This window comes from Citrus sinensis, chromosome 8, assembly GCF_022201045.2.
Source record: "Citrus sinensis cultivar Valencia sweet orange chromosome 8, DVS_A1.0, whole genome shotgun sequence".
Lineage (NCBI taxonomy): Eukaryota > Viridiplantae > Streptophyta > Magnoliopsida > Sapindales > Rutaceae > Citrus > Citrus sinensis.
In genome coordinates this window covers 16,562,802-16,583,493 of record NC_068563.1, presented here as the reverse complement: position 1 = coordinate 16,583,493, position 20,692 = coordinate 16,562,802, and the positions used below count along the sequence as shown (strand labels likewise).

Here is a 20,692-nt window from a genome sequence, read left to right as displayed (position 1 = left end):
CGTTAGAACGATGAAGAAAATTAATATTAAATAGTGGGAAGAAGCCATTGATGATCACTAGTTTATGTTGACTTGGGAAAATTGCAAGCAACGATGAAGTTGCTTGATCATATAAATATATTTATATTGCTCTGATGGAAGGATACATGAGCTTCAAGTTAAGATAAAAATAACTCTGGAACCACTAGGGATGGCAATGGGCACCGCCTGCAGCGGGTTTGCCATTACCAAACCCAAACCCGCACAAAATTTAAATTACCAAACCCACCCGCGACCCGCAGCGGGTTTTAATTTTTTTACAAAAACTCACCCGCAGCGGGTTTTAACAATTACCAAACCCGCAATGGTATCTGGCAGATTTTTTGCGGGTTTCCGTATTTAAAATCACAAATGTTTAATATATAAATTTATAATAATAACCTCAAATTTCATATAACATACTCAATTTTATATTTAAATAATGTAAATGAAAAATTAAAATTTCCACATCAATTCAACACAAATTCTCAAATTTAAGTATAAATTACACAAATCCATTTAAAAAACACAAACTAGTATCTAAAAATAATAATTACATTTCATATTATCATTTAAAACAAGCTCCAAAAGAAGATATTCATTTCATTCACCACCATAAGCACCCATCCAACACAATGCCTATAATAATAATTAAGATTAATATTTTCAAATACTAATTCGAAGGAAAATGCCTTTAGTTTTCTTTAAATTATGACTTTAGAATAGGATATAGGCCACATACACACATACACAACTTTGAGCCTTTGGCTATTTGGTAATTTAATTAATGACATTATTTTCTTTATACATTTTTAGATTAAAATTAAATTAAAAATATTTGAAAAAAATATTGCGGGTTTGGTGGATATCCATGCGGGTATCCACCGGATATAAGGTTAATACCAAACCCACCCGCATCCATGTGCGGGTTTTAATTTATAATACTAAACCCGCCCGCAACGGGTAAAATTACCAGCAACGGGCGGGTTTTGGCGGGTGGGTTTGGGCGGATTTGCGGGTTTGCGGGTACAATTGCTATCCCTAGGAACCACCTATTAAATGGGTGATAAACTGAGCTATGATATTTACAGAATTAACTGTATTATCACACGATGTTAGAGGAAATTAACAAAATAATCAAATAACATTATAACACCACACGATGTTATAATTAATTTTATCATTTTATCATCCTTCAATTTCTTTAAGATTCTTCTAAACTATTTTCATTAACATTTAACTGAGATTGATGTATCTTTTATTTATTTAGAATTTTTATCATCATGAATATTATTAATTGATAAATCGACCATATCCTATGATTCAATCATCATAATTGAATACTAATTGATATGGAAAATTAACCGAATAAGAGTTAACATTTTAACAAGGAAAATTGATTTAAAATCTAATAATCAATTCCCTTATTTTAGTTCAAGAGATAATTTCACTGGCTGGTGTCTAAATTTGGTGAAGATGCTATTAATGTTTCAAGTCTTTCCGTCTTCAAAATTAAATTATAATTACAATACAACTAATAATTACTTATAATAGGACAAGAAAGAAATGAAATTGTTTCTTTAGATGATGGTATAGTTTAAGGAGTATTGATTTGGTTCAGAATCATAAATTATATTAAAGTAAAAAAAATTATTAATTCATATTTTTATAATAGAAGGTCATTATATTATTTAACTATATAATTCAATAACTTTTTCGTACTTTAAAAATTTCAAAATTCTGAATTAAAACATATCTAATAATTTAAATTACTACCCTTACGCTAAAAAGAAAAATGATATCGGTCTGTAAAGGGCACACCATGACCACAGATATGGCAGCACCCTTCTTTTATGGGCAAATGTTTGTATTTTACTGAAAGATCTTATTTTTAAAGAGAAAATTACTCTTAATTGGGATAACGAAAGGACTCGAACGCACCCTCCATTATGAGGGTAGAAAGTTAGGAACGAGTTAACACTAGTATGGCCTAGTGACAAGCTGCTTTTAAATAAAAAGTTTCCATTTCAGGAGTTTCAAAGTTTACCATTACAGTTCAAAGCTACACGTTTTCAGTTATACGAAAAATTAGTGGGTGGGCACAACTAATTTTGGCAGCAGCCCATTAAAATGCAATAAACAGTAGGTCATCTATAAATGAAGGGCATTCATTTTTCACCAATCACCGGGACAAGGAAAGCATGCAATTATAGAGAATGGTCCTTGCATACTCGATCATCTGTTTAGTTAGAAAAATCGTATTCACAAGCCAACAAGGATAAAAAAAAAAAGCCGATAAGGGATTTCGAGCTCACATATGTTTAAAGGAAAGAACTAAGACATACCTGATCGGGCATTGGGCAAAATTGGGTTCGGGTAAAATGAAATAGATTTGAACTACTCGAATCGGTTCGAGTTCAGGTTCCATTTTAGATTTGACCATGTCTATTTTGTTCTTTATAGATTGAGTGGGGCTTCTATCACTATTTTAAAATCCTTATAAAACCCTTCTTAAGTTTACATCATTGTAATTAAGGGTGGGCATGAATTGGCTTGGTTTGAATTTTAAGTCAATTCAAACCAAATTATAAAAAATTGGGCTCAACCTAAATATTTTTAACCCAACCCAAACTAACGTATTTGAGTTTGGTTTGAATTTTATGATCAAAATATTTTTTATTTTGATAAATTTAATTACATCAAAATTATAATATTATTAATTTTTATTAATTATTAAATTAATATTAAAATATGAAAAAATATAGTGGATAAAAAATTATAAATAATAGATTTTACGATAATTTCATCCTTAAATTAAAGAATACTAGAAAATTAAAATAAAGTTTAAAAATGAAAATCATTATTTCTAAATAAATGAGAATGTAATCTCTAATAATAAACTTCCACATTCGATTAAAATTATACAATCAGATCATATTATAAATTTAAATTAAATCAAATCAAATCAAATTTATACTCCAGCCTACATGTCAAGAAAAAAAATAAAAACGAATTTATAGTCTGGCCTTAAGAAAATTTGGTTTGAAATTCTCACCTAAAGATGGCCAAAATCTATTCTAAAATAGGATTCTTCCTTACTCTTAGAAGTCAATTTAGAAAACTAATACAAAATGGAAAGCAGAAAATTTATGCCTTTTGTTGAGCTTTCTTTTTAGAAGCTGGAGTAGCAACTCATTTGGGCTCTGGCTCAAGAGCTTCAACAACTATGCTCTTTGTGGCCAGTTTGTAATCAGATCATTCAAGATTTTGGAATTGAAAATAATGCAATTAATTTGTTTTCATTTATTTTGTTTAATATATTTTCCACTGACATATCATCTTGAGTTTTGAGAATTTGTCTATGGCCCATGAGTAAATTATTCTTAAATCATTATGAAATGATTTCTTCCATACAAACTCAAATCTAACTCATTTTCATGTGTAATTACAATTAGGGGTGGACATAAACTATTTTATTTAGTTTGGGTTTGGATAAACCCATGGGTTGTAGGTTTATGCCCCCCTTTGTAATTACACAAAAAACTCATTCAAATTTTTACGTATTCATTTTTATTTCACAAATATCCCTCACTTTTATGTCACATTAAACTCAAAAGTGATTTCTTTTTTTTTTTTTACTTTCCGAAAGTGATTTCTTTTTTTTTTTTTTTACTTTCCGAAAGTGATTTCTTTTTCTTTTTCTTTTTCCTTTTTAACTTCTTCGTCTAAAAGTCTAAAAGTGAAGGCATGTGAAAAACATTTGTAGCATAAACTAGCTTAAGTGTCTATTTAGTTTGGCTTATATAGTAGCTATAAATGCTTCTTTAATTCTATAAGCTATTTTTTTAATTATTTGGTTATTGTTTTAGTAGAGTTGTTAAAAATTAAATAAGTTGTTTTGTCTCTACTAGTAAAAGCTCAAATTTTGAGATTTTAAAGGTAGAAGTTGTAATATTTATTTATTTATTAATATATATGTCTAAAATATCTTTTACTTATTTAACAATCGTATTTCATTCAATTCATAACATAACGCTAAAACGTTTTATATTAAAATAATTCTATAATTTTATATAAAAGCTCCGTTGTCAACCAAAAAATTAAATTTTTTTAGTAAAAACTCTCCTCATAAAAGTTTTACTAATGTAGGTGCTGTATTCCAAAAGGCACCTAACCATGCCACGTGTCCATCTTATCAGATAACAGAAACTATTCCAAGGTAAATAACACCCAAGTTATTCTGGGGTAAATAGCACCAAAGATATTTCGGGGTAAATAACACCCAAGGTATTCTGGGATAAATAACACTCAAGCTATTCCGGGGTAAATAGCACTCAAGTTATTCCGAGGTAAATAACACCCAAACTATTCCGAGGTAAACAACACCCAAGATATTCTGGAGTAAATAGCATCCAAACTATTCAGGGGTAAATAACACCTTAGCCAGATTATTTCATGGGAATCTTCTAAGGCTACATTCAAGATTATTTCAGTTTACATTCTTATGATGATAATAAGGTTTATTTTTAAAATAATAATTAGAGAATTTTGTTAAGAGAAGAAAAATTACAACACACTAGGCACTCCAGTAGGGAGCCAATTTGGCCAGGTGTTGTATGTGCTATGGAGCTGCACTCTCCTGGAACATAGATGATCACAAGTTGATGGTTTGATTTAGCTAGCAAGCTTCTGATTTTGGAAACAAACCATTACACTCCACTTTGACATGGGAACTTCAGCCAAATTGGAACAAGCATCATTTGCCAACTTTACACCCTCCAGATACACTATATAGCTTCTGTTTGATTGATGTTATCCTACACCACGAGTCAAGTGGTCCAAAGCTCTAATAACAGCAACGACATTAACTTGGAGAAGGAGACAACTCTTGAGGTGCTGGCTTGGAAACTGGACATATGGCTGTAACTGTTTAGAATATTCTTCAATACATTAAATTCACAGTTTCTTCACATTTCATCAAACTTCAACCATTTATACTGATGAAAACTGAAAAGAGGTATAAATTTTATGATTCAAGTAAAGAGAGACAAACTACTCGTCATCGATGTCGTAGTTTTGGCAGAGTGATTGTAGTCCGGTGCTGTCCTCTGATTTTGCAATAACTTTGGTGCCGGAGACCGCAACTGGTTTCGTGATTACTTGAATCCGTATTGATGAAGACTTTCGAGGCACCTTGGCATCACGTTCAGTTTCTGAAACAATTGGATTTTCTGTTGACAACAAAACAAACAAACATGAAATCTGTCAGTATGCTTTAAGTGCAAGCTCAAATTCCACACAGATCCAATACACAATTCATTGATTGAAATAATTCATACAAAGCCACACGGGCATGAGAGTTTGCGCGCGTGAGTGCATCAACAAAACGCTAACGGTTACTGACCTACTGATTTGTCCACATTTATTGAGTGTTTACTTATCAATAATGGGAATGAGAACTCTACTATCGGAATAAATGACGCGTTTATTTGCAAAATTAAGACTTAGAATCGAAATTAAAATAGTGTTGGGCCCACAAATTTGGGAATCATTACTTGAGTTCTAATTCCAAAGGGGAGCTAGGGAATCAAGACTCTATTCCCGAAAATGATTTTTTTACTCCCAACTAAACTTCTTAATACTCATTTTATCCTTAATTTAAATAATAATTAAAAATTAAAAATAATGAAATTAGTAATAATAATAATAAATATTAAATTATAACTATAAAAATATTTTAATAAATAGTAATAATAACTTATTATAATAATAATTATTATTATAAATTTTAATTATAATAATTTTTTCATAAATAATAATATTAATAATAATAATTTCATTATTTATTATTAATGTCATTATATATATTTAAAATTATATAAAAGTGCAATGCATTTTTTTGTTTAAATATGTAGTAGTTTTATTGAAAAATATATCATGTACATAATACATAAATAAATATTTTAGAAATTTTATTGTGAAACGTTTTACTAATTTCCCATTAATATGTCAATTTAACAATTTATGCACAAATATATTTAAAAGTTCAATGCATTTTTTTGATTAAATATGTTGTGGTTTTGATGATTTAGCCAAACTATTGATAATTAAAAATAACAAAATGAATCGGAATGAGCTGGATCAAAATAGACTAAAATTAGAATCAGAAATAGAAATCATAATAAGTTATTTACTTGAGCTGTAGGAATCAGAATCAAAATGAAATTTATTTCCATTGATGTGTTTACTTTGTCTTGGAATCGGAATGAACTACCATAATTTACTAAAATACCCTTTGTTAATTATTGTCAATTGGTAATAATAATAATAATGAAATAAATAAAATTATAGTAGTAGTAATAACTTATAATAATAATAATAATAATAATAATAATAATAATAATAATATCATAATAATATTTAATAAATAATAATAATAAATAACAAAATCTATAAATAATAATAATAATAATTTCATAATTTATTGTTAATGTTTTTATTATTATGACTACTATTACTACCAATTGACAATAATTAACAAAGGGCATTTTAGTAAATTATGATAATTCATTCTTACATACTAATATAGTTAAAATAAAGTTTCGGTACTTAGTTTGCAGCTAGATTGTTATGTGCTTATAATCAATTGTAGTTTTATTTTACTTTTTTCATTGCTTGAGAATTCTGAAATTTTCTATGATTTTTTGGAACAACAGTTGTCAACTTGACGCTAATTGATCTTCCTCGGCTCACAAAAGCAATGGCTGGAAAGTTATATTTGTTTCCTTTCTTTTAATTTTGGTGTTTGCTTCTTGTATTTCAGGCCTTTTAGCTTTGTTTAATATTATTTTCATTAGCATTGGCAAGTGGCAGGGCATGTTGTTAAGATGAATTTTTTTCTAATTTGTGTTTCAATTAATCACTATCTTTACAAGTAACATGTCCATGGTCTAAATTCCAGAGCTAAAATCAATAGATTAAGAAATTTAGTATAAAAAATATATGTTCTGTGAATTTGTTTTTCGTATTTTTACATTTAGTATAAAAATTGGTATGACCAGAGGCATCACATTATATATTAGGTACGTAACACTAGCTAATAGCTAGCGTCAAATTAAGAAATTTTAATCAATAAATTAAGATTTTTTTAATTTTTATATTTAGTATAAAAATATATTTTCATTAGCATGTGTACGTCTATTTTTCTATTTTTGGGGATATGATGATATTTTCGTTAACATATTTGTCTAAGATTATTGATTGTAGGTTTGACATTCAATATGTCGGGTTCTTGCCCACACCACACTTAATGGATGATGATGGTAATCAAACTCAAGGTGATTCAGCCACTAGTGTTACTCATGGTGGGCTGCGACGTAGAGGAAGGTTGAGGTCAATTGTGTGGGAGCATTTTGAGAAGAAAGAAATTAATGGGATTAATAAGGCTGTGTGCAATTATTGTAATAATGCATTGGTAGCAAGGAGTACGGATGGAACAAAGCACTTGCACAATCATTGAAAGACATGTCAAGTGAAAATGAAAATGAAGGCCACAGAATTCCCACCAGTAAAGAAAGCTACCAATGAAAAAGGGAAGGTTGTGGTCGAAACTCATTTTGCTCCTAATTTTATGAGGAAAAAAATGGCATGCGCAATTGTCATGCATGAGTACCCTTTGAGTATTGTAGAGCATCAAGGGCTTTGGGATGTTATGTCTTCTCTAAATCAATTGTGAAAGATAGTATCTCGAAATACTATCAAAAAGGAGATTTTAGACATGTATGAGTGTGAAAGGGCCAAATATATCAGTGTATTGGAGCAAACGCAAGGTAGAATCGCCATTACAATTGATATGTGAACGGTAGAAAATCAAACAAAAGCATATATTGCAATCACTGCACACTTTATTGATGACACTTGGGCATTACGGAGTTAAAATATTTTTATGCTTAAAATATTTGAATGTTTTTATACCTTAGTGTTACTGTTCTTTAATGCATGTAATTTGAAATATTTTTAAGACATTAGTTTTACACTTGCTGATTATATTTCCTTTTTTTAAAGCTTTTTGGAAGTGTCTGGTTCTCACACAGCCAAGTGCTTTATGATAAGCTGATGGGTTCGGTTGTTGGAGCTCAACATTGAGCGTAAGTTATCCTCCATCACTGTTGACAATGTTGCTAGTAATGATCATATAATTGATTTTATGTTGTTGGCACTTGATAAAAAGGATCTCATCTTTGGTGGACAAAGGTTTCATGTTCGTTGTTGTGCCCACATTCTGAATTTGATTGTAAATGATGGTTTAAATATAATTCGTGATTTAATTGCAAAAATTCATAAGAGTTTTATTTTTTGGTCATCAATTAAAAGCAAATCAATATTTGATTAGAATGCATGTAAATTAGGCATTACTTCTGGTAGGAAATTAGTGTAAGATTGTCCAACTAGATGGAATTCCACATATCTTATGATATGTTCTGCATTACATTATAAGAATGTTTTTTGTCGTTTGAAGAAAATTGATGGACAATATAAGTGTTTACCTAGTGAGCATAATTGACAATTAGCTAGTGCCTTGGAAAATGATTTGAAATGTTTTTATGATTGTACAACATTGCTTTCTAGTACTAGTTATCCAACATTTAATCTACTTTTGCACCATGTATGTGTTATTAGATTGCGCTTGAATGAGTGGGTTTCAACTCCTAGGTATGATGAATTTAGAATCACAGCACATAAAATGATTGAAAAGTTTGATAAATATTGGCAACATAAGTGGAATACTGTCTATAGCATGTATCTTTAAACCTAGGTTCAAAATTAAGTTGGTTGAGTATTACTTTTCCATGATTTATGGGGATGATGCTACTTCTCGTGTCCAGACAGTGTGTGGTGATTGTCAAAGTATAATGAAAGAGTACAAAGCTAGATATGCATCAGCTATTAGTTCTCCTGAACATAGCTCTAGTTCTTTAAGTACTTCTCTTCTATGCGAAGTTTAGGTTCTCATAAGAGTTTAGCTGATTGGATTTCAGGGTTTACTAGTTTTTTAATGTTGGTAATGAGGAAGTAAAGGATGAACTAGACACTTATTTGGTTGAAAAGTTAGTACTGTTTAATGTTGAATAACATTTTGATGTTCTAACTTGGTAGAAGGTGAATGGTAGTAACTATCCTATATTGTCTCAAATTGAGAGAGGTTACCACTGTTGCTGCTGAATATGATTTCAAAACTGGTGGTGGATTTGTAAGTCCATATCGCAATAGACTTCATCCAAGCACATTGGAGGCTTTGATGTGTAGTCAAAGTTGGATACGTGCTCTTTGTGGAGGTATATGCTTTACATTTTAATTTTTATATTTTTATTTATTAACTAATAACTAACTTGATTTCGGTTTTCATTTGTATTTTTTTATTAGCTGTGACATCTACTTCTCCGGCATATGGCAAGATTCTTGATGGGGAACCAAAGATTAAAATAGATATAAAGGTTGTAGAGGTATATAGTTTTAGTTTATATTCTTTTGTAAAATATTGGTTAAGTTGAAATTGTTAAAACATGTTTTTATTTTTATCTTGTTATAGGTTCATGAAGAATTATAGAATATACATCAATGTTGACAGCTGTGAGAAGCTACTGCAAGTTTATGTTAAAAGCTTAGCATTATTTTGATTTATTTTGTAAAATTTGATCATTTGTAATTATGTTGAAGGCTTAGATTTATTATGTTTTCATTTATTTGGGGGCTGTTAAAATTTAATTATTTGTAATTTTGTTTTTAAATTTGTATATTCAAAATTATTTTTTTTTTGGAAAAAAGGACCCAATTACTGAGGTTTTGGGGAAAACAATTAAATGGGGATCGGGTCCCCTTTTGAATCCTTGCTCAATTCAAGGATTTTTGGGGACATACCCGAATTATCCCCAATTATAATTTTTTTGGGTATGGGGCGGGTTTGGGGATTGCTTCTAAATTGGGTTTGGGTTCGGGTTTGGGAATCATGATCCCTGCCCCAAACCCGCCCCATTGCCATCACTATTGCTATTGCACACTATTTCTCTCTCTATTTTATCTTTCACTAACTCTGATACCATTGTTATAAAATGAACACTCAAGCTTAGAAAATTAGCTGAAAAATAGTACATACTTTATTCATACTAAGAGTGCCATTATATAGGCAGTACAATAACAAACTTAGCAAATAGTAAGAATTAATAAGGCATTATCCTACGGATACTGTAGCTACTCTTCACTATTGTAATTATGTCCTAAAGATTAAGTAAACAGTAACATTGCTACCAAACTCTTCAAAGGCAAAGTGAACATAAGTACTTTATTAACAAAACTATGAAATTTTCAACAGCTTGATAGGTGCAAATTTTCGTGGGGCTTCTTTGACTGATTCGTAGGGCTTCTTTTCTCAGGTGCCGTAAATTGTTAATGATTGTTCTCGATTGACGGTGTTAACATTCGCAAGGGATGGCTACCAAACATGCCCATAGAAAACTAAATGTATTCATATTAGCAAAAGAAAAATGCAGCAATAAGCACATAAAATTTCAACACTAGCAGGTATGATCAAGTTTATTTATACATTTATTTTTTGACCAATTGTGGTAATTCTAAGCAAACATATCTCAAGGAACACACCGTAATTGTAATAGCTACTTAATTAACACAACATACTTACAGGTCAACCACACTAATGGAAATCATCAATCCATTGTATTAGTGCTTATTTTTTATTACCAGACAACATGAGAAATAAAAGTAAAATTTTTCTGCATAGTTCTTCAGATGAGTAAAATTCTTCTGCATAGTTCTTCAGATGGATTTTAATTCGTAGGCATTACAATAACAGTAATTTCTAAGGTTAGCTGGACTAATTTACTACTAAATCTGCCAAAACAAAGGCCCTTATTTACACCTAGGGTTTTATAGTCATCAACTACATCAAGTCTATATAATAACCAAAAGAACCCTAGAAATTGACATAAACCCAATTCAAAGAAAATCCTAAATAAGCACAAATTAGAAGTATTCATCCAAACTAGTTCAGTAATTAACACCTACGATTTTATTAAATAAAACAAAACTGTAATCCCTAGATCAGTTTCTAAATTACATATTCTAATGGTCAGATCAATAATGCAAAACCAACCAAGGTTCTTGTAACATATGCACTTTAAATTTTCATAATTAAGTGTATTATTTAATTTTTTTCCATTCGACATTAATTTTAAATTTGTCGGACTTATTCCGAATTATTACGGTGAAGTTGATACAACACAATTATCCGACATTTTGAGTGGTGACTGTTAAATGTTATGCGTTTATTAAATAAATCGTGTTTGGATCATTTTAAATTTGTCACGACATAAAATTGAGACAATTCGAACACAATTCAATAGGTGTGTAGTCGGATTTTATTTCAACACGGGTCCGACATTAGCTTAATTGGTAGTAAGCTTGAAAAAAAAAAGCTAGTTTCTATAAATGGAAAGAGGGGAGCTAGTTTCCAAAAAAGGAAAGAGAGGGGGCGCGCGAGGGAAGAGAGATTGACCCGTTTGACCCAAGCTGACCTGCGAAACCGACCCAGGTCGAACTCCCATTTTTCAGCCACCGTTCTGGTTAAGCTTGGTACTGATCTGAAGCTTGAGCGATGCCGGTCGTATCCTCGTTGTCATCGCCGCCGAAAAACGGCCAGAACACCGTTGATCGAAGCTTGAAAGACCGCGGCTCAACCTGTTTTCGTCGCTGTCGATTTCATCGGATTTAGGCCGCACCACAACCTGAATCTTGTTCCTCAGCTCACCCTTGTCATTTTCCAAACAACCCCGTCACCTGAAACAGTCGGATTGCCGTTGATCGGCCACTTGGAAGCTCGCGGCTTGGGAAGCTCAATCCGCCGCTGTCGCCGCGCGTGGATGGTCACTACCGGCACCATTGGACTCACTGAGATTAGAACGATCAAACCTGGGCTTCCCTTCGCCGTTGATTGAACTCCGGTCATCGTTGACCGGCAAGGGCAATTCGGTAATTTCACAAACTTTAGGGGTAAGTTTGTAATTTTTGGAATCGGTGGATAATTTAGTAATTTTGGACTAAGGCAGTTAGGTAATTTGAGATTTCGGGGGTAATTCGGTAATTTAAATTATTAAGGGCATTTTGGTAATTTTACACTATGAGGGGAATTTCGTAATTTTTGACATTATGGTTATTTTTTTTATTTGAATTGAAGGGAGCTTGGTAATTTAGGATTATGAGGATAATTTGGTAAATATTAATGTCGGGGGTATTTTAGTGATTTTGGCATGCAGGGGTATTTTGGTAATTTTATGCATACGGGAATAGTTGATTATGAATGAATATTTGTTTCGAGCTCTATTGGTAAGATTAGTTGTATATCATATTTACGGAAAATGATTATGTCGTTTCCTTGAATTAGGAGGATCTACGGACGAGAATAAACTCGCAGACGTTGACGATACTGAGTTCGAACATTATCACTATGAGTGGAATATGCAAAATTTATTTTCATTATATATTCTGATTTTACAATACAGTACAACATGTTTTTATGAATAAGTATTTAATGTTCTGATTTAATGATTTCTATAAATGGATTTTATTCTACGTGCTGATATTTATTATTAAAAATGAGTTTGATTAATGATTTTAGCATCGTTTTTGAGTAAATGCATGGTAATAGTTTTAAAGAGAATAAAGTGTTTCAAGTATGTTACAAGGAAATGAAATGAGATTTCAGATGTGATTATATGTTTATGTACATGTGTATAAAAGGTTGTTTGCAAAATCATTGGACAGTACCCTACCCCTCCAGATATAGTGATGCAAATGATATGAGATGAGAGGCCTTTAGGGCCCGTCTGAACATACATAGAGGATTTGGACTGTGTGTTTGGGCGCTTTTACCTTTTGGGGGCATATGCATGCGTATGATGATTACAGAGATACAGATATTGAGATACAGATGATACAAATGAGATATGATGATACAAATGAGATATAATGATACAGACGAGATAAGATGATACATATGGGATATGATGATACATATGAGAAATCGGCCTTTGGGGCTCGTTTGAGTACACACAGAGGCTTTGGGCCGTGTGCTTGGGCACCTTGTCCTTAGGGGACCAGATTATACATGCACAGATATGATGAGATATATGAGATATGAGATGGCATTTTCCCGTCTATTCGTTGTAGCTCCGGGGCATGATGGTTTCCTGATTGCCTGTCCGTCAAGGTCCGAATATGATGAGATTATTCCCCTAAGTACTTGTTTGGTGATAGTTTTTGGTATTCAGTGTTCGATATTATAAGTGTGATGATTTTATTGATTTTATGCAGATTTATGTAATATTATTATTTCAGTGCATGATTTAAATTAAATAAGTTTATTTAAAATCTTATGATATTTTGATGAGATTGTTTAGAGAAGAATTAAATTATTTTTAAGTAAATTTATTTTCTAAAAATTAATATCCACTCATTGAGTTTTATATTCATTCTGTTTTTATTATATTTCCCCTCCCCCTACAGGAGATTTGTAGGTACATCAGTCGACCTAACAACGATAGTTAAATTTAATATTATGGTCACGCGATGGTGTTAGGAATCACATATATTTTGTTGGGATATTTTGGATTTGTATAATTTTATTGTAATATGTGATTAAGGATCACTTATTATGTTTTGACATTATAATCTTTGGGTGATATTTGGTATGTTGATTGAGGAAGTTGTTGTGGAGATCGGTTGAATACTGAATTATCTTGGGATTGTTTATTTTTAATTTTGTAGGTGTGGGAATGTTTTAATTTTATGAGGGACTCCGTCGAATTTTTCAATAAAATCCTTAGATATTAGATTTATTATCGATTCAGTTAGACGAGTTTAGATAGATTCGCCCTGAGGTTTGGGGCAGGTCGTTTCACATCCTCAACAAGTCCTTTTGGCCATGCCCGACTGAGTTAGAAACAGCCATTATACAAATGTAAAGTTGCAATAAACCGTCCCATTCATGCACCATTTGAAGTTGCTATAAGACGTATGTAAATTTGAAATTACCTAGTGCGACTAACAATGTAGAGCGAACACATAGGTAGCATCCAGTGGCGGACCCAGAAACTAAAATGAGGGGGGGCTTAGTTTTAAAAAAAATTATTTAATTTAATTTTTTTTAATGTTCACTTATATACATTTTAAGTCTTATAAACTCAAATTTTATTACTTTTTTTTAAATTCTAAATAATAATAGTAATAAATTCTTTTTTTAAATGCGTGAAAATATCATTTTTCGAAGTAGTTTCCACAAAATATTTAAAAAAATAAAATAATGTGGCTAATGGGATTTGAACCAAGGTTTTAAAACCATTAAATAGCACTCTTAACATTGAACTACAAGTCTTTTGATATATGAAAAATGTGTCTAAATTCATTTATCTAACTTTTTTAGAAGGGGCTTGGGGTACATTTAAAAGAAAATTTAATGGCCCAGGGGGGGCTGAAGCCCCTCCTGGGCCTTCATTGGGTCCGCCCATGGTAGCATCGGTAGATATAACAGCAGCTAAAACGAATAATTGAATTAGCTTAAGAATGGCAGAGAAGACAGCTTCTAAAGCTGGGAACGAAGAAGCAAAACCAGCTCAAGGACAGCTAAGTGCAGCACCAGCGTACTTGAACGGATTTGACAACATTGGCAGCGTGGGCGTTTGATAGCTTAGGCAAAGTTAGGACTGGATGTGTGTATGACTGTGTGAGTGTGTCGTTTTCATTATGAAGGTTGAGGAGGAAGAGAGGGAGAATTGGATTTAGCGATTTCGCGACTATTGCTTTGTGCTTTTCTTTACATTTTTTTTTGTTTTCTAGGCAAACCCGATTGGCTTTTTATTTCGGTTCGGGTTCACTTGACCCGAAATAAAATCTATCGGTTTTTAAATTTAAAACCATCAGTTCTAAGAGTTACACCAACCGAATCAAACCCGAAATACCCGACCCAAATGCCTACCAAGCATTCAAGGTTGGTAAAGAATTTCAATTTACAGTTGGTTTAGGATTGCGGAGCAGGACAAAATCTGAGCTCGGATTTAGCTTATGGATCCGGATATAATAAGATAAAAATATCGGGACTTTTTTAACCTAGGTATTGACCTACGATGTTTTTGTTTTTGCCTTTTTTTATTTTGTAAATTATTATTTTTATAATACTTAGCAATGGCAAAATATTTATGTGGGAAGGTGTCCTGCTATAATTCTAATTTAACCCTCGTTAAAAGAAAGTGCTTATTGTCAGTTGGTTAGACGGGTTGAGTATGAACATGACACTTTGGCCTCCACCTACTGTTAAACCTGATGTTAAAATTGGTCACTTATTTAAAAGGATAGCAAATAAAATAATGTGATAAAGAGCGTAAAATGTAAAATTAGCAGCTTGCCAATTGCTACCGCATTTTAAGTTTTGAGGATATCAAAAGTCCCTCTCCCAAATAAAAATATCAAAAGTCAATTTTAAAGACAATAATCCTATAGTTTAAGAAAAAAAATCAATTGAAAGAGGTTCTTTATTTTGGATTTTACAAAACATAATCATCATTGATCATCAATAATCGATATGTGTGTCTGTGTGCGGAAATATATTTAATATCCCTATCTATTAACATATTAATCATTATATATACATATACATATATAAATGAAAAATTTGAAACTGATTTTTTTAAATTCTTAAGATAATAAAATTGAGGTATTGTATGTCTTTTAGTTTAAAATTAATAATTTTAAAAAAAATATGTGCTGGATATCAAATAATAAGGGGAATATAAAGGATAGGGATGGGTATAGATATTTATATTTCTTTATGGGAAATTCCCAATCCGTATCCATTTAAACCCACAATGCGTAAGGGTCAAGAAAGGAGATTTCTTCTATTCTATCTTTTCTTATTTCATTGATTTTTTTTTTGTTATACTTCCTGAGAATGTTTGTTAAGCTTCCCAACGTGTACCATCTAATGGTTAAGATAAGAACATTATCAAGCTATCTAGGATGTACAATACAAATTTTGAAGACACTGTAACATATTTGCTAATATCATGTACTTGAAATTCTTTTAAAGAGAAGCTTTGCTTCTAGTAATAGAGCACCTCATCATCCAATTGATAGTATGTTGATGGGCTTTAACTGAACTAATAAGAGAAATTGAGGGTGCAAGTTTGAAAATAGGCAACGGTTTTGGAGTGACATACCACAAACATTGTTGGGTTATTAAACCTCAAACCGTGTGAGGTGAGGAAAGATTTTATTTATAAAATGAAAAAGATACATCCAGTCAACAGGACTTACAAGCATTACCCCTTGTGATATGGTAAAATCTAGAAAACGATTTCAAAGGACCAGACCAGTTACTTTGAAAAATAAGCTATTCACAAGCCTGACTAAATCTTCAATTGTCTAGATCTTCAACAATTGAGACACCTTCTGCATGGTTGGTCTAGATTCAGGACTCTCATCTAAGCATGAAATGGCAACTTCCACGAATGATATCAATTTCTCTTGAACATTGCGCGATGGAGTTGAAAGCCGAGGGTCCAACATTTCATCGAGTGCTATGTTCAAGTTCAAAGATGAAGAGGAAATTGAGAAAATAAAGTCTCCTAGATGCTTCCCCTTTATCACTTCCAATGTCAACACTCCAAAGCTGTACACGTCGCACTTTTCAGTAACTTTCATTGTGTATGCAAGCTCTAAAAGAGAAAAACAAAAAGAATTATTGTTATATCATTATTATTTTTACATGAAATCTAGTAAGCTAATATTAATTAGTATATTGTACAAGCTTCAATAATAATTTACATACCTGGTGCAACATATCCATATGTGCCTGCAAGTTCTGTCAAATTAGATGAGTCTGGCTTGAGAAACTTGGCAATTCCAAAATCCGAAACATGGGCTTCATTCTCGAAATCTAACAGCACATTTTTGCTAGATATATCTCGATGAACAATTGGTGGGAAACAATCATTGTGCATGTAAGACAATGCATCAGCTATACCTTTTATCACATTCATTCTCTGTGTCCATTCCAAATCTTTTGCAGCTGCATCATTGCTTAGGATCATGGCCAAGCTACCCATTTCAAGATATTCATAAACTATAAAGGAGTGTTGGGCATGTGAACAAAAGCCATAAAACTTCACAATATTACGATGTCGTATCTCAGTCAAAGCCTTGACTTCATTCAAGAATTCTTGCTGAAATGTCATCTCACCTGAGAGTGGCGAATGAAATTTCTTGACTGCAACGATTTCTCCAGAAGCTAGCTTAGCTTTGTAAACACTTCCTTGTCCACCCTTTCCAATGCAATGCTCATCATCAAAGTCATTTGTTGCTCTAATAATTTCTTCATACACGATTTTTCCTTTAAATGTTAACACTGAAAGCAAACCCCGAGTATTTCTAGGGCTACTCTGTTGTGTTTGTGATTTATTCTTCCTTCGTTGAAACTTAAAGAACAGTCCAATCAAAGAAATTAAAAGAGCAACAATCCCTAAGAGAGGGAACAACACAAAAATCCAAATCTTTCTCGAAGCTTGTTTGTTTGACTTTAATACTTTGCAAAATGGAAGTCCTTTGAAGTCTCCACATAATCCTTTGTTCCCTTGTAACGCTTTTATTGGAGCATCTCTGAATGCTGTGCTATTAGGAATTGGACCTCGTAACTCATTGTAGGATATGTCAATGTGTTGCAGACCATGCATTTCTTCAAAGCATCTTGGAATGACACCAGAGAGGCTATTGTGGGAGAGATTCAGCTTCTCCAAGCTTTGCATAATGCAGATTTGAGATGGTATTTCTCTTCCAAGAAAGTTATAACTCAAATCTAACTCTGAAAGATGAATTAACTCCTCCAATTTAATTGGAATTTCTCGACTGAAATGATTATTACTCAAATTTAAGTAATGCAATTTGACCAAGTTGCCAAGACTTTCTGGGATTGAATTACTTAATCTATTTGAAGACAAGTCAAGGTGCTCGAGTTGAACGAGTAACCCGAGTTTTGGAGATAGCTGTCCAGAAAGCTGATTTTGAGCCAAAATGAGCTTGATAAAAAAACTAAGCTTGCCAAGTTCTGTTGGAATCTCGCCAACAATATGATTTGATGAAAGATCAAGAACTTCTAATTGAGATGAGTATCCAATTTCAGAAGGTATATTACCAGTAATATTATTTGTAGAAAAATCTAAACTGCCTAACTTTGGGCATCTTCCCCAATCAGATGAGATTTCACCATAAAAGTTATTATGGCTAAGATCTATGAAAGTTAAGTTTGGATAAATATAAAAAGATTCAGATATGTTACCAGTTAGATAGTTTCTATTGAGACGTACTCTTACTAGGCTTGTCAAATTTCTTAAATTGGGAATTGGACCTTGAAATTGGTTATTACCTAAAAGTAGTTTAGTCAACTTCACCAGGTTCTGATATTCTTTAGGAATAGCACCAGAAAGTGAATTCTGATAGAAACTCAAGAAAACCAAGTTGGTTAAGTTACTCAAAGAAACAGGGATTGAGTTACTGAGTTTATTGAATCCCAAATTTAGCTCAGAGAGAAACTTCAAGTTTCCTATTTCACAAGGAATTGAGCCAGAAAGTAAATTATTATAAATATACAAGACACCTAAGTTGGTTAGGTTACCAAAAAAATGGGGGATTGGGCCACTAAGTTTATTGTTGCCCAATTCTAGAAAATAAAGAGACTTCAAGTTCCTTAATTCACTTGGAATTAAACCAAAAAGTAAATTGTTATCAAGAAACAAGATAACTAAGTTGCTCAAATTGCCCAAAGAATGAGGAATTGAACCACTGAGTTTATTGTGGCTCAATGCTGTGCGAGAAAGAAACTTTAAATTTCCTATTTCACTTGGAATTGAGCCAGAAAGTGAATTGTTATAAAGATACAAGATAGCCAAGTTGGTCAAGTTACCTAGAGAATGCGGGATTAAACCTTCCAAACAATTTGCATACAAAGTAAGGTTGTTTAGAGAACTTAATCTGCCTACTTCAAGAGGAATTGAACCACTTAGCTTATTCTTGGACAAGTTAAGGGTCTTAAGATAACTTAGGTGGCCAATTTGTGGTGGTATGGCACCAAAAAACGAATTGGATGATAAATCAAGATACTTGAGTTTTGAAATGTTACCAATTTGAGGCGGGATGTTTCCAAATAGTTGATTGCTCCAAAGATCAAGATATGCAAGATGAGGAAACGAGGAGAATGAGAAATCATGAAGTGTACCTTTTAATCCTATATTTGTGAGGTTAATACTATTGACTCTTCCACCATGGTTGCAATGAATTCCAACCCAAGCACACGGGCCTATTTTGGTGACATTGTTAACGGTCCATGAAGATAGGGAAGATCCATTATTATGATTTTGAAGGCTAGTTTTCCATCTGAGAAGTGCGTGGGATTCTTCCATATAATAAGAAGAAATAATTAGTGGAAAATTTAAAACACAAAAGAGGATAAAAAAAACCAGTGAGAAAATTAGTAAATCGTTTCTCAAGTTTGGTAACACCATTGCGTAGTGGGAGATCGATTGAGACTCAATAATTATAGAAAGAGTAGAGAACAACTGAAGATGAGAACAACAAGAATTAACGATTAGCTAGACAAGGCAGATAGAAATAAACATCTAGGAATGATGGATGTACAAAGAAACGCACTGGAAGGCAAATTTATAGTATACATTCAAGAGAGCAAATGAGGTAATAGAATCAATGAGGTGAGGCAAAAAGTCAATGTGTCAACCTCTCTAAAGTAGACTAGTTGTTGTTAGGGAAAAAAAATGGTTTTCATTAATTTTATTAGTTATCTATCAATTGAGGCCTTATTAATGCTTTGTGTGTGTGTGTATATATGTTAGTTTTCTATTCCAAGATTTTAAAATAAGAAAAAGTTAAGAAAAAATTTAAGACCTCATAGTTTTAAAATTTTTCCAAACTTTCGTACACTTTAAACATCATAATTAAAAAATTTATGTGTAATTAATGAAGACTAAATAGTACATTTTTGTCCAATCTACCAAGATGTCATCTAAAAAACCAATGCACGAGGATTGACGAAGAAATTAAATACTAGTTATGTATGTTAAACTAATTCTATTGTAACAAGTGAGTGACATGTGAAAGAAAAAAAAATTGAGTAGTGCAACACATTCTTAAGTTTTTGTTTTATTTTAAAAAAATTATCTCAAATAATATAGCATTTATCAATTGGTTGATGAGATTATACAATTAATTCACTTAGTTTTATAAAGAATTATCATCAAAGAATGATATGTCATTTAAGATGAAATTTAGAATATCTATCATTATTGAAAAAAATTCTATATCATCCAAAATTGAATAAAAAGTGAATTTTTACAAAAATACCAAATAGTTAAGTTGGTCAAATTAGTTAAAGAATGTGGGATTAAGGCATTGAGTTTATCCATCCATGCCACTACGTGAAGTGTTTGAATCCTAAAACTGGGATATCGCATCGAGCTTAGATGCATGGTTGAATCGCCAAGCTTCTCTATACGATTCAAAATACTTGATATTTAAGGGGAAAAAGAAGAACTCAGTAGATATTAAA

At 31.9% G+C, this 20,692-nt stretch overlaps 1 protein-coding gene across 1 annotated transcript; it reads right to left on the bottom strand.

Moving 5' to 3' along the window:
- Positions 1–16,314: 16,314 nt before the first annotated feature.
- LOC102623412 (MDIS1-interacting receptor like kinase 2-like) lies at positions 16,315–19,771 on the bottom strand. The gene is made up of 2 exons (XM_006493763.4): positions 16,910–19,771; positions 16,315–16,796 (listed from the first exon to the last, which is right to left on the bottom strand). Exons 1-2 carry the CDS (start codon positions 19,632–19,634, stop codon positions 16,504–16,506), a joined length of 3,018 nt encoding a protein of 1,005 aa, XP_006493826.4. The 5' UTR covers positions 19,635–19,771; the 3' UTR covers positions 16,315–16,503.
- Positions 19,772–20,692: the final 921 nt, after the last annotated feature.

What these genes read in the sequence shown, in the direction of transcription:
- LOC102623412 (XM_006493763.4), bottom strand. Translation starts at nt 19,634, where the DNA reads ATGGTGTTACCAAACTTGAGAAACGATTTACTAATTTTCTCACTGGTT. An exon ending in ATATGGATATGTTGCACCAG is followed by an intron (nt 16,797 to 16,909) that starts GTATGTAAATTA and finishes TTTCTCTTTTAG; the next exon opens with AGCTTGCATACACAATGAAA.